Genomic DNA, 14,404 nt, shown 5'->3' on the forward strand with positions numbered 1-14,404 from the left:
ATTAAATAAAATCCAAGGCCTAAGACCGGGAATCGAACCCAGTACCACAATACACTATTTAGTTTTGCAGATCTCGCCGCTTAACTGCTCGGCTACCGTGGCGCCTCGAGGAACTGAAACTCTGGTATTCATTTGTCCTTCTACGGAAGATTGAGATCAAATACCCTTTTTTTTAACAAAATTGAATATTTTGTGAAATCAAACGTAGAATTTTGGACAAACGCTCTCAAAATTCTAGATGTATTGTAGTTTTTTTATTAGATACCTGTAACAGTTTAGAATTAAATTTAGTATCTAGCAAAACAAAGACAAAAAAAAATTATCTATTTTTTTATTAATGCAGTACATTCAATTTAATGGTTGCAGGCCATTAAGTAAAACTATAACCAGTATAATGTACCTGTGTACACAAACTTTATAGGAGAGATGCATCTGGTAGAACGTCATAAAGACACAGTCCTCTGGCATTCCTGTTTTACTAACTTTAATGAAACGGTTTCCCTTGGGGCTAATATCTACATACACATACGTATTTAGTTGTGCACCGCCTTCACTGGAACTTTCTAGAAAATTAATATTTCTCTCAGCTATTTAATAAAATAGAACTAACGTTTTATTCTAAAACTAATATTAGTTGAAACAATAAAATAATTAATTTCGAAAAATTAACTTGTTCTTTATTTTGGAAACTAAGTAAACTAAGGAGAGAAAATTTGATCGATAAAAACAATGTGGTAGAAGTATTTTTTCCAACGTTTCTAGACTACTTTATATTTTTATCAGTTGTTAGACTATTAAGCCATTCGCTACATAAATCGACTAAATAATCTTTTTGAAATGTCATAAATTAAAGTTTTATTTAAAACCTCCTATATCTCAATAACTATTATCACTAAAACATTGCTATTTATACCAGTTATAGAGCAAACTTTTCTCTACAATTCGATAAAGAATTCATTAAAATCTAAACAATGCAAAGAGAGATATAGAGGTTTGAAATTTGAAGGATCTGCAAAACCCAAACAATTTAACCTCCTATATCTCAATAACTATAATAATTAAAACATTGCTATTTATACCAATTATAGAGCAAACTTTTCTCTACAATTCGATAAAGAATTCATTAAAATCTAAACAATGCAAAGAGAGATATAGAGGTTTGAAATTTGAAGGATCTGCAAAACCCAAACAATTTAACCTCCTATATCTCAATAACTATAATAATTAAAACATTGCTATTTATACCAATTATAGAGCAAACTTTTCCCTACTATTCGGTATAGAATTCATTAAAATCTGATAAATACTAAGATAGATAAAAATGATTGAATTTTGAACGAACCGTAACTACTATTGGAGAGGTCTTTTAAAAGAATGCTTAGAGTTGTAATCACCAAAAAATCCACAAAAATCATTTTCTTAGGAAGACGTTTCAAATAAAATAGGAAGGCAAGTTATAGAAATATTAGGAAAAATAGTTTTAGAGAGGGGGCTTACTTCCGTGGAGGCGAACTCCCCGCCTAAAAATACACAGCGTTGAAATCTCTAAAACGCGTATCTACATAAAATTTCAATCAAATGGCGATTCATGAAAATCGGTTGACGCGATAATAATTTGCAATGTTCGTGTTAAGTTATCTAATTTGTTACAAACGTAGAAAGATTTGATTTGTAGAGAGGCTTTAATGGGAGACAACAGGAGGCAGTTTCCTTCGTCCTTCAGCCCAGCAGAAAACTACTGTCCACCATTTGTCCGGTAGAGCAATTACCTATAACTTAATGGTTAATGATTAATGTCTGTTATTAATGCGTTTGTTGATTTACTGTGATCTGCTGTACAATGAAAATAATTTAACGACATCTTTTAAGGGAAAGTTAGAAAAGTAAGTTTAAATTAAAGTTGGAATTTGAAGTGGTAGTTACAGTGGGGTGGCTGAGGAATAATTGAAATGAACGTAGTGAAGTAAGGATAGAAATTCCTGTCAGAACTTATTGTAAAGGGTACTTGGAGGAATTGGAAATAAAGCTAAGTGTACTCTCCTTCATTCATATTTCCAATAGAAGAATAAAGGACTCGAGCGAGGTGTGGGATGTTCAATGGCAATATGCAAGAATGGAAGTGGATGACGGTTCCCGGAAGTGTCTATGTGCAAATGAAACTGCTTTTCTACACAGCAGGGTGATGATGTCTCCTCCGGGCTTGTAGTAAGGGCATTTCAAAAGAGGTTTAGTTTCTGTTGAAGATCTTTAGTGGGAGGCGGCATGTACTAGTACTGCTCCCCACAGACAATGGCAAGAGGCGGCCTTCATCCTCCTCACGTGGCGCCCACATCAAAATCTCTTACACTACACTAAAGACAAGCGAGTATCCTAACCCACCTACAACCATTCAATAGGACCATTCCTTAAATTGGAAGTAGTAACAACAATGGGTGTTTTCCTGGGGAGTCTAGGGTAAAGATCAAGAATAGGAGAAACATTAAGTGTCTGGCGTTCGGTAAACACTCTTGTCAAAAACTTCACCCTTCGAGAAGAAACCTTCTATCACATTTTCAATGGTAAACATTGATTAAGTATTCAAACATTCATTTAATTCACATAATAACCTTCTTTTTATATAATTACTAGACAGCGTTGATTCTCGGCCAACTAACTAGCTACATAAATTTTTTAACACCCATTATGCGATGTTCGACTAAGAACTCTTCATAAAAGAAACCAATCATAAATCTTACCTTTAACATTGTCCTGTTGATGAGAACAAGAGACTATTGCTTCGTCCACTAGCTACAGATCATGATGGGTGCGTTCCACTAAGCGCTCACAACGATCAAAATGTACCTTCAGCCGTTCCACATGACGACCGCGGTGGTAGTGGTCGTGGCGAAAACGTCACTAATGACGTCATTATTTTAACTCACGCGAAGCTCACAATGCCCCACCTTAACAGCTGGGTCGAAGTGGGCTTTCAGAAATTTGGCGCAATTTTTAAAAGCAAAGATGGCGACCGAAAAAATTATATCAGGTAAATGAAAGTATTATCTCGTGTAAATAATTGAATGTGTTTCTCGAAAGTCTAAAAATAATAATAAAATGAAAAATTACTTATCCCTTTACATACTAAATCATTGAATAACGACCAATTACACTTTGATAGCTAATAATACGTGGCCTAAGTTTTCACTTTTCACCATTGCGATTTTGTAAAATTGCATTCCACTCTTCATTGGAACTAGATGAAGAACTTTCTAAAGCATTATTACGTTGCAATAATAAATATCCTACTGTTGCCACAAAAGACATTTTAATTTTATGTAAACGTAAATTTTATTCACGAAAATGTAATATAAAAATTGAATTATATATATTTTTTTAATATACGTCAACTTTACCAATAATTAATAAAGTTTATTATAACTGCATATAAACGGGGTTAAAATTAAAAAAAAACCTCTTCAAGCTTCTGACTTATTTTCGAGGCCGCCATTTGTAATGTTTACATGAACGGTTAAAACGCCCCATAGTCCATTCAACTTGAGTTTTCGATTGTAACGCTCTCAAGCAACTGGAACGGGCAAAACACGCGGTCGTGAGCGTGATCGTTGTGAACGCTTAGCGGAACGCACCCGATTTAGCCGCTATTCAAGATGCGTGATCTATCAACGCAGTTCAGAGTTTAGAAAAATATTTGAGATCGTTCCATGTCACAAGGATTCTGATCTAAAAAAAAATGTTACGTTTTAATAATATTACTCGTATTTGAGCTGGCCTAATAAGAGGGTTTCCTTGAATTTATAGTGAAATTCCGAAATGTGTTTAAAATGTCGGTATTGGAATAAACATTTCTTTTTTAAATTATTAATTAAAAGAGAGAGGATTCATTAAATGCAGCTGACTAAATGCAGTTTATCTTTTACTCTTATAAAACTCCCAAATTAATGTCGCAACAAATATCTACTACTTTCAATTATCTTATTTCAACAATTTATCAATAAAAATAAGATCCTTTCAATTCTTGCTCCATAAAATATATCGTCCATAAACCAAATTAGCCTTCGGACTACAACGTACGGGTCATTTTGACCCGCGCGCGCCTAAAACGCGCGTACGTCAGTTGGCAGTGATGGGAGAGGGTAAGGACTTTGAGTAGCTTCCTTTTCAGTTTTCCTGCAGATGTTAACGCGGCAATAGCCAACACAAAAAGGTACGTGACTTTGTAAAATTCTAAGTACATTAAGACTGGGTCAATATGACCCCCACATTCTGTAATATGTTCTGATTTTTTCAATAATCTGTTTTTATAAATTATTCATTTTATTGTTTTTCCTGGAAGGTTTCCACGTTTTTATTAACCCTCTTAAATTGTTTCTGCTGTCATCGATGCACGATACTGTGAACCAAAACACGCAAAAACCTGACATTATTGACTTCTACAACTTGACGAAAGGTGGGGTCGATGTTTTTGACAAATTATGCCACAGCTATTCAGCCAAAAGAGCTTCCAGAAGATGGCCAATGCGCTATTTTTTTGGTGTACTAGATGCTGCTACTGGAATAAACACTTTCGTACTTCATCGGCTCAATAACAACCCAGTGAATCGAACCATCCGATCCGACTTTTTGAAATCATTAGCGTTCTTATTGGCGGAGCCTTTCATGAAGCTGAGAATGAACAACACAAAGCTACCCAAAACTGTACGAACCGAAATAAGAACAGTTCTGGGGCTTCCAGAATCTTTGGAAGCTGCACCTACCCCTCCTTGCCGAGGCCGATCAGCGACAAGAAGGAGATGCCATCTGTGCAAGAACGACAGGAAAACATACTGTGCCTTACCAATTTGTAGACAACACGAAAAAATTAAACGTTTGTGGGTTCGATGTGGACTGGAAGGAACTATTGAAGATGGACGAGAATTAGTTACCTAGTCCCTTGGGGCAGGAAGATATAAAATGCTAGGTAACTAATTATTTTATTTTTTCGTGTCTGTTTTTCATTTTTTTATTTCTTGGTAAATTTTAGTACCTATTTTTTAAAATTAACTATTTAAGTACTTTTTTTGATATGTACCTAATAAATTAGAATTCATTGTTTCCACTACCATGTTAATAAAAGTATGATTTTTAAAAATATTGATTTTATTATTTCCTAAAACCACAAACAGGTCTTATTGCAAATAAAAAATGAATTGGGTCAAAAAGACCCAACGTTGTAATGCATGTCTCGGCAATTCACGTTGTTGTCCGAAGGTTAAGTATCATGAACGGGGGACGGAAGCTCGTACTTACCTATTTTTTTTTCCCCCTTTCCATTAAAAAATAGCTACACGTGAATTATAACTGGGTTATAAGTCCACGTACATAACCACCAAACGCCCGTTCCCAGGTTGATCACTGTGATTTATAGTAATTAATAAAAGAAATAGGCGATAAATAATTGAATAATAATTTTTGAATATTTTTATAGATCTTAATGGATAGCTACAAATACGCTTAAAACTGTAAAATAGAGTTTTTAAAATCATTTAAAAAATACATTATTACTAATTAGACAGTAAAGCATGATTATTACTATTTCATTTTCTAAAAAAGAAATATTTGTATTAAATTCCTGAAGCTATTACTTATCAGTAGCTGTAAGCATAGTCAAGTAAGAGTAAGCTGTCTGCAAAGTCTGCAAATAGAAATATGGATTAATAAATAAATTAAGTTGATAAAGTTCAAATAGAAAGTATTTAAAATAAAGCTCACTTTGAGAAAAGTAGGCATGGCCATTACAAAAGTATTGCGAGCATTTAATGTCATCGAGTTTGATGCTTGAATTTGTATCATCAAAATATCACGACGAATCTTTGGAGGCATAGCATACCATTCACAATCGTATATAGCATTTATTAAATCATCACTCTAGAAATTTATTGATGATTTTAGTAACTGTGAAAAACTTTTAATAAATAATTGAAATGTATTACCTTTGTCATTAAAAGCTGTCCGCACCAGCAAATCGAGGCCGGCAGTATAGTTGTGCAGAGGAGGAATGGCACGAAGAAGGCTTGTTTCGGATCATTTAATGGCCTCTAAAGTACAGAAAAGAATCATTCTCTAATAGATCTTAAACTAATAACTGTAGTTCAATCGTAACTTCAGTTATAATTGAATAGTAAGTTACCTGGAAACAATTGAATGCTACTAAACATGTCTGCATTGAAGATAATATTATCTCTAAGAATAGGACATTTCCTAAAACATTGTTTGTGGATTTAACTAGTCTGTAACAAGCAAACAATTGCTTTAGTTTGAGAAGTTTTACGTTAATCTTTAATTAAAGTATTGTAATATAATGTACTTTAATGTTATTAGGAATTTAAAAATATAACTAGCTACATTTTTTTTTAATCATTTATTTAGTTACAATCAACGCATTTTGCGTTATAAGCAACAATGATAACAATAAATAACATTCACTCATATCAGAGTGGAGAAGTTACCCAGCGGTAACACTCCAATATACTCCAATTCTAAATTCTACTGACTCTCTTCTTCAGAGAGGACATCGCGAGGCCACTGTCTTTTAAGACGTCTGGAAGTGTTGTCTGGAAATGTTCTGGAAGATAGATGTTGTACCAGTGGATTGTGATGTGTTTGAATGCTAAGATGGAATTTTCTGTAACGTGTTTTCAGCAACTTGTGTTGCACGAAAGGAATGTTCAAGTCTGTATGAATGGTTTGATTGGTGACGTAGAAAAGAGCGTTTACTATAGAGCGAAGAATTTTAGATTGCAAGGACTGGATCCTTTGCAGATTTGAGCGTTTGGTTGAACCCCACAGTTCGATGCCGTAAGCCCAGACTGGCTTTAATATACTTACATAAATAAGTCTTTTCTTGCCCAGAGTGAGTTTTGATCTGTTGTAGAGTAGTCTTTTCAGTTGTCGGAAGCGTCTGTTGAGTTCTGTTCTCTTAAGTCGAGTATGAGGGTTCCATGTAAGTCTTCTGTCAAGGTAAAGCCCAAGGTAGCCCTAGGTTGACTGCTGGTAAAGGAATAAGATTGTAAAAGACAGGTGGAAGAGTGATGCGTCGAAGAGTGAAGGTAATGTTTTGAGATTTAGTTTCGTTCAGTTTGATAGGCCATTTTTTGAACCAATTTTCTAAGGAGGTGAGGTGAGACTGAAGGTTTCTATGAGCTATTATTGGATCTTTGTCAGTAGATAAGATGGCAGTATCGTCAGCATAGGTGAGAAGAGTAGTTTGAGGATGAGTAGGTATGTCTGAGGAATAGATTGTGTACATAATGGGGCCTAGTATGCTATCTTGCGGAACTCCAGCGTCAGCATGGCTGAATGGAGAAAGAATAGTTCCTAGCTACATTTAAGTTTCTATTTAGCAATTAAATATTTGTACCTCGGAGGGAAAAGGCACCTTGTCACAAAAAGTAAATTTTGTAAAGTAAAAGGGGAGCCAAATAAAGATATTTTTCCAAATTCATTTTTTGTTCCACTTTTCCGGTTATACTCTTTCCTGTACTTCTCACCATAAATATTATAGTTGGTATGGCCACTTAACCTCCCATAATTTAAAATATTTTATTTTGATCTCCATTGTGAAAAAAATTTATGCCCATGTAGTGCCTTTTACCCTTAAGTAATGAAGTATCATAGTGCTTTTTAAAAATACATAAATCGCTTAATAGTAAACATAGGACATAGTGCTTTACACCTGTAGAAAGAGCAACAAAAAATTTGTAAAATGATGCCAAAATCTGAAAATCGAAAAAAATGGACATGGTGCCTTTGCCCTCTGAGGTACAGTAAATATTTTAATACAAATATTATAAGAAAATAACTTATGGTTCGAGCGCTAGACTCCATGGAAATCCTGTGATAGTATCCAGATGCCTAACTTTAGATTTTCTCTTTTTAGCAGTTCAACATCTGCAGCTCTGTAGGATGACTAAAGACTGTTTGTAAGTTATGGGCGCCAATGGCCTCAAATGTTGACGCGTTTTAAGTTAAAACTTAAATATACTCTGCCAGCCTCCGGACAGTGTGCTGTAAGAAGTTCCTAAGAAGAGAAAAATCTTAAGGCTAGCATCTGGATTCGAAACCGAGATCTCCAGTATACGCTAACAATAACAAAGCTAAACCCTTAGTCCAGTACGCTAACAGCATAGCTAATCCTATCCCAAAATTTCTTTTATTAACCTTTAAATAAAATCCAAGGCCTAAGACCGGGGAATCGAACCCAGTACCACAATACATACGAGCTTTGCGGGTCTTGCCTCTAACCGCTCGGCTACCGTGGAGCCTTGGCTTATTTTAGTACATTTTAAATTTATTTTATTTTCTGTTATTTTACAACTGATTTTACATTCTCATTTTGCGTTTAAAGAAATTACAAAATAAAATTATTGAAATACCTTAGAATGATTTGATGATGTCTTATAAAATTCTTTAGCATTTCCTTTTGTTTTACATTGGCTTTGGCAGAGATGTTTCTCATATCCTTAGATAAGATAATAATTTGCGAAGATATATGTATAATTAATCCAGTAAAAGTCATATATCCGAATGTAAATATAATAATACCAGCACAGCTACAAATAGTTTGATAAATGGTTCCAATGGTAAGATTAAGCCCTGAGTTAGGTGCTAGAGGAAACCACATTTTTAATGGGAACCTTAAATTCTCAGGATGTCTTATATTGTCTACAATGGTGTTCAAAATAGCCGCAATTACGCAAATACCAAAATTCCATAAAAACATTTTCTGTAACCAATCAACTCTAGCTTTACTGTTGACAAGTATTTCTTTTTTCCAATTTACCTTCAACTGATCTTCTACCAATTTACGCAATTGAACAAAAGTTTTTACCATTTCAAGTTCTTTAATCAGTATATTGATAAATTTATTGCCTGCGTTGAATATTATTATACAAATCAATAACGATTCAGTCATGTCCATTAAATCTTCTGAAAATACAGCTCCGGCTAGTAATAGCGAATCGCATGATATTATTATGAAGATCAATAATTGTCTTCTAATTTTATTTCTTAGTATGTGACCAGAGGATTGGAATAATTGAAAACCTGACCACATGTATAATTTCTCAGTTGATGCAAAATACTCTTCAATGTTCACCATCTGCGAGAAGAAAAACGAATTGTTATTTCTAAATTATTGGACAATCAAGTCTTAATTTCTCTAGCTACGTAATAAATAGATAAACTGTTGCAATCATGTGATATTGTCGAAAAGGCGTTTTGAAGAGCAATATAATACATTTTGAGATTCTTAAGTCCCCCCAAAAAAACAAATAACAATACGAAAAGTCTTCGGAAATTCAATTTAATATTTAGTCTACTGTTATTATTATTTTTCAGAGTGATTCTCTCTGAAAGAAACCGCTATTACCAATTTGGCGAATTTCTTCATTTGGCATACCAAAATAGTCGCAAGTCATGCCCGCAATTCTAGTAATTTCTTGGTCACTTAAATTATGTTAATTATATAATTTACGTTACTTTAAAAAAGAGTTTGTGAGAAAGTTGAAATCAGTATTACCAGCTATCCAACTTACAAAGGCCCTGATATTTAGGACTGTGGTTAAGTAAGTTACAGAAAATAAAAATGTTGTTTCATTTTGTATAGAATATTAACTGTCTAGGATAATTCTGAGACCATAAAACTCTAACTTTAACAATGATTCCTCCTGTTGTTGACTGAACGTAAAATGAAAAACTTCGTCGTGATATTTACAACAGTACTGACAACAGTTACTTTGTTAAGAAAAGCTGTTGCATGCACACAAGAAAAATCTGAACCATTTTCACTGAAAATAATTGATTTAAGGTAATTTTGAGTGTGATGAGTAGCGAGGCTACCCTATTTCAGTGTAACGATCTATCACTTATTAACACTGCATTGCCAATCTGGAGTCAATTTGACTCCAAAACAAAATAGGAATGGTCTCTGTTTCCCCACATCTCATTGCTATCCCGAAATGCTCTTAGATATGCTATCCCCAATCTCTCACCATTTGATAGTCACGAGCTGAAGACCGTGGAATTCTTAGTTTCTTTTTGCAGATTAGTTTACTTGAATCATAAGAGTCATTTTGACTCCAGATTGGCATTACACGTAAATATATTGGAGTCATTTCGACCCCATGATTTGTAATATAAGTAGATTTTCTGTTATTATCTTGACTCCAGATTACCAATTTGGTCTGCCCATACAGGGAAATTTACTTTTACTTCAAACCCTTCTGCTGTCTTCCTCGCGAAGAATTCTGAGATTTTCCTCTCGATACTGCTGTCATAAAATTTATATTTCCATAGATTATGAAAATCCTAAGCAAGATTCATTCATGTCTATTCTTTTTTGAGCTAAATGTTACAGCGGGGTATCGTACAAAGGGAAGCTCAATAAACTGGGTTGCTACACTCATCTTTACATAATGATTCAGTGAATCGAAATTTGTGTGCTAATCGTAAAACTTGAAGGCAGTGATTGTGTTTCTTTTTTAATATGATCAACATTTATTGCCTAAATGTTTAAGTGATAAATTTACATAATTTTCATTGAAAATATCAAGGCACAAAAAAGCCTCTTTCTAGAATTGATTTTCTGTCCGAATTGCAGCAAAAACTTGGAGCAAATTGGGTAATTTCCGATCCGTGTCAACAGCGCACAGTAATTGAAAAAATAGTGAATGTAATTTAAAAAAATGAAAAAGTCCCTGATCAGAAGGCAGCCAATCAGGGTTCTAGAAAATACTGAAATTACTGCGATCCTAAGTTGAAGTTAATTCCTTCTGCGTGAAATGTTAAAGCCGATTTATGGAAAGCTCCAAAATTTGGTTTTTCGTTCACAATTCCTATTCTTTCTCATCCTTTAATGCAAATTTTATTATTAAAATTGAAATCAATATAAAAAAAGATAAAAATAAATTATAGAGTCAATATAACTCCACATTGGCAATAACTGACTAAGTTCAAGCATTGGCAACGCAGTGTTAAAGATGAATTTATAGACACACCAGTTTTTCAGACCTAAGTTCCTTAATATGTAATATCTCTAAAAATGCTAGGGAACAAATTATTTTTTTCATACTCAAGGAAATCTTAGAATAACGGAAAACTCGAATCCCAAAAGATGCAATAAGTAATTCTTTTAAAAATATTTGTTTAAGTCTAGGTAACCATGGTAACCATAAGAAAAATTATGGTCAAAGAAAATTAAACTGTCTTTTAGTTTTAAGAAAATTGTTCCTCCACTTAGTTGGTTTTTCCGAGTTTTTTATGTTTCTTAGTTTGTTTCTTTTTTTAAGAAAAGTGATTATGGTTTCTACGTTGGAAATTCTGTTCACAGTTTTAGTTTGTTAGTTACCAGCTCATACATAACCTCTAGAGCACGCACATATGTGTGCTGTCACATACATTATCACGACCATAATTTAAGTGTCATTATGTAGATATAGTTTAGCTCAGTGTAACAAATGTTGCTCAGTAAAACAACCCAACTTACCTTATACCTCTCTGCTAGTGTTCTTCGCCGCCGAATGTTGCCTAAGTTTCAACCAGACTGTTTTGAAACTCTATTGGTTTAATATACGTGTTAGCCCTTCCACAAAAGGACTCTTCTCAAAAGGTAATTAGTCACATAATGGATTATTACCTAAATTGGGGCAAACTTCTATCCCCCAGCCCCTTGACTATTAATTCGCCAGTTCATGTCCTCTCTCCTTCTATTGTACCCCAAACCACCTTCATCCAAATTTACCCCTTTAATACTAAAAACTCATTAAACCTCTTCCAACTAGGATAGTTAAAAATTCCAAGAGAACGCCTAGCAAGTGTAATGGATTCCACAATTCCACCGCCATTTCCCAACTGCACTCTAATTATGTTATCAATTATGAGTTTAGAAAGTTACGAAGTACAAAGTGACAAACTTCTATCAGATAATTTAGGTTTTATTATAATTTTATTGCCCGTTTTATTTTTTGAAACCAGTAATTAGTCTCTGGACGAAGTGTATTATCATTAATATTTCAACCAATAGTTTACTTTTTATTAACAGGCATTAAAAGTTGTAATAAAAAATACAGAGGTGATTCTATTACATTATCTTATTCTATTATTATTGTAAGGGCATAGTTTTTCGATTTTGAGATGAGCCGAAAATGTTCATTTTGGGGTCTATTGGGTTCACAAAAAAAGTTTTCCAAATTCGCCTGGGTGTGCAAGGGTAGTATGTGGATTTACCTTCTGTAACTGAAGAATGGAAATTCCAATATCGTAAATAGGTCAGCCACCAAAAGAGGTCTAGTAAGTTTTGGTCAAAAAGACCGAATTTATCACTTTGCTTAAGTAAGATTTTCATGAAAACGGCTCCTACGATCTCCTACCAGTAGTCGGCAACCTATGACCTAGTAACCCACTGGTAAAATTTTAGTGACCCACTAAACAATTCTTAAATTATGACGATCTTCGTAGGTTTATTCTTTTGGAAGAAAAAACAGCTGATGAAAATCATTGCTACATGTTTGGGTATCAGCTCCTTCCAAGTTTTCTTTGGTAAATGAATGTTGGTTTCACATTACGATCAGCTTTTGAGCCCAGCTGCTCATGTTAAGCAAGTGTTTGTCCAAATGGAAATCATTCTCAGTTTATCGTGGCACAGGTTAATGAACGAAAATAAAAACCAACCAATCATCACCCAAATATCTCGAAAGCTTACAGGGATAATGAAGCAGCATCATTAAAGACATTAAAATGATGAAATGGTCTTGATTAAATAGGGTTTCATTTTATTTACAAGGTTTTTACCCTAACATTTTATATTTTCTTTCAAGTTATAAATAACGATTTGTTGATAATAAATTTATAATTACCTATTTAAGGTACGAGGGTCGTTTGAAAAGTCCGTGCAAAGTCAGAGAGATAGCACTACTGGCGCGTATCGAGGTTATGTTTAGTTAGTAGCATCTCTTGGAAGAACACACCAAGTTTCAGCCAGATCGGTCTATTTCTTTGTGTTTGGCATTCGTTTGAATCGAGGAAGTCGAGTGATTTTCAAAAAATGGACGAAAAAGAATTTCGTGTGTTGATTAACACTACTTTATGAAAGGCAAAACGGCTCAGGAGACTAAAGAGAAGCTTGATAAACATTATGGTGACTCTGCACCTTCGATTAGAACAGTTTATAAGTGGTTTCAAAATTTTCGGAGTGGCCATATGGGCACAAGTGACGCTGAACGTTCTGGACGCCCTGTTGAGGTTACTACTCCAGAAATCATTGATAAAATCCATGATATGGTAATGGATGACAATAGAGTGAAGGTGCGTGAGATTGCTAGTGCTGTGGGCATCTCGAATGAACGGGTACATAATATTTTGCATCAACATTTGGACATGACAAAGCTATCCGCAAGATGGGTGCCGCGATTGCTCACGCTTGACCAAAAACGAAATCGTGTGAAGAGTTGCAAGGACGGTTTGCAGCTGTTCCAGAAGAATCCGCAGGACTTTAAGCGTCGTTTCGTCACTGTGGATGAAACATGGATACATCACTACACTCCTGAGACCAAAGAACAATCTAAACAATGGGTTACCAAGGGGGAATCTGCGCCAAAAAAAGGCGAAGACCGTTCCTTCGGCCGGAAAGATTATGGCGACTGTCTTTTGGGATTCGCAAGGAATAATCCTCATCACTATCTGGAAAAGGGTAAAACTATTACAGGTGCATATTATTCATTGATATTGGACCGTTTGAAAACCGATCTGCAAGAAAAACGCCCACGATTGGCCCACAAAAAAATCCTTTTCCATCACGACAACGCACCAGCTCACACCTCAGCAGTTGTGGTCGCAAAATTAATGAAAATAGGGTTCCAACTCGTTTCACATCCCCCCTATTCTCCAGACTTGGCTCCCTCGGACTACTATTTGTTCCCCAATATGAAGAAATGGCTGGCGGGAAAAATATTTTATTCAAACGAGGAGGTGATTGCAGAAACGAATGGCTATTTTTCAGACTTGGACAAATCCTATTATTCGGAAGGGATCAACAAACTAGAGCAGCGTTGGACGAAGTGTATAAGCCTAAAAGGAGACTATGTTGAAAAATAAAAAAGGTTTACCCCAAAAAATTAAGTAGTTTTTATTTTTGCACGGACTTTTCAAACGACCCTCGTATATTGGATTATCCCTACTGTATAATTTTCTTATCTTCTGTACTCTAAGATGATTTGTAATTTAAAATAGAAGTGATGTAAAGTGTAAATAGAAGTGTGACCCTCCAGCAAATATTTTTGTGAAAAACAAAGAATGAAAAGAATGAAACTCGTAAAAAACGTTGCCGATTACTGATCTATATAATAATGTAACCGTGAATGACCGAAATTGG

General features: G+C 34.5%; 1 protein-coding gene across 1 annotated transcript; it reads right to left on the reverse strand.

The window, feature by feature from the left end:
* Positions 1-5,474: 5,474 nt before the first annotated feature.
* LOC141454526 (odorant receptor 4-like) lies at positions 5,475-11,670 on the reverse strand. Its single transcript, XM_074128851.1, has 6 exons — positions 11,522-11,670; positions 8,412-9,136; positions 6,167-6,266; positions 5,970-6,074; positions 5,749-5,904; positions 5,475-5,671 (listed from the first exon to the last, which is right to left on the reverse strand). Exons 2-6 carry the CDS (start codon positions 9,134-9,136, stop codon positions 5,618-5,620), a joined length of 1,140 nt encoding a protein of 379 aa, XP_073984952.1. The 5' UTR covers positions 11,522-11,670; the 3' UTR covers positions 5,475-5,617.
* Between the last annotated feature and the right edge of the window lie 2,734 nt (positions 11,671-14,404).

The sequence above is a fragment of the Rhodnius prolixus genome, unplaced genomic scaffold (genome assembly GCF_049639745.1).
Source record: "Rhodnius prolixus isolate KJV_2025 unplaced genomic scaffold, Rpr scaffold_9, whole genome shotgun sequence".
Taxonomy (NCBI): Eukaryota; Metazoa; Arthropoda; class Insecta; order Hemiptera; family Reduviidae; genus Rhodnius; species Rhodnius prolixus.

Excerpts from the sequence above, each read along its gene's own strand:
- LOC141454526 (XM_074128851.1), bottom strand. The coding sequence starts at position 9,136 with ATGGTGAACATTGAAGAGTATTTTGCATCAACTGAGAAATTATACATG. Across the intron at positions 6,267-8,411 it reads CATCATCAAATCATTCTAAG|ACTAGTTAAATCCACAAACA; the intron begins GTATTTCAATAA and ends TGCTTGTTACAG. Across the intron at positions 5,905-5,969 it reads GACAGCTTTTAATGACAAAG|AGTGATGATTTAATAAATGC; the intron begins GTAATACATTTC and ends ATAAATTTCTAG.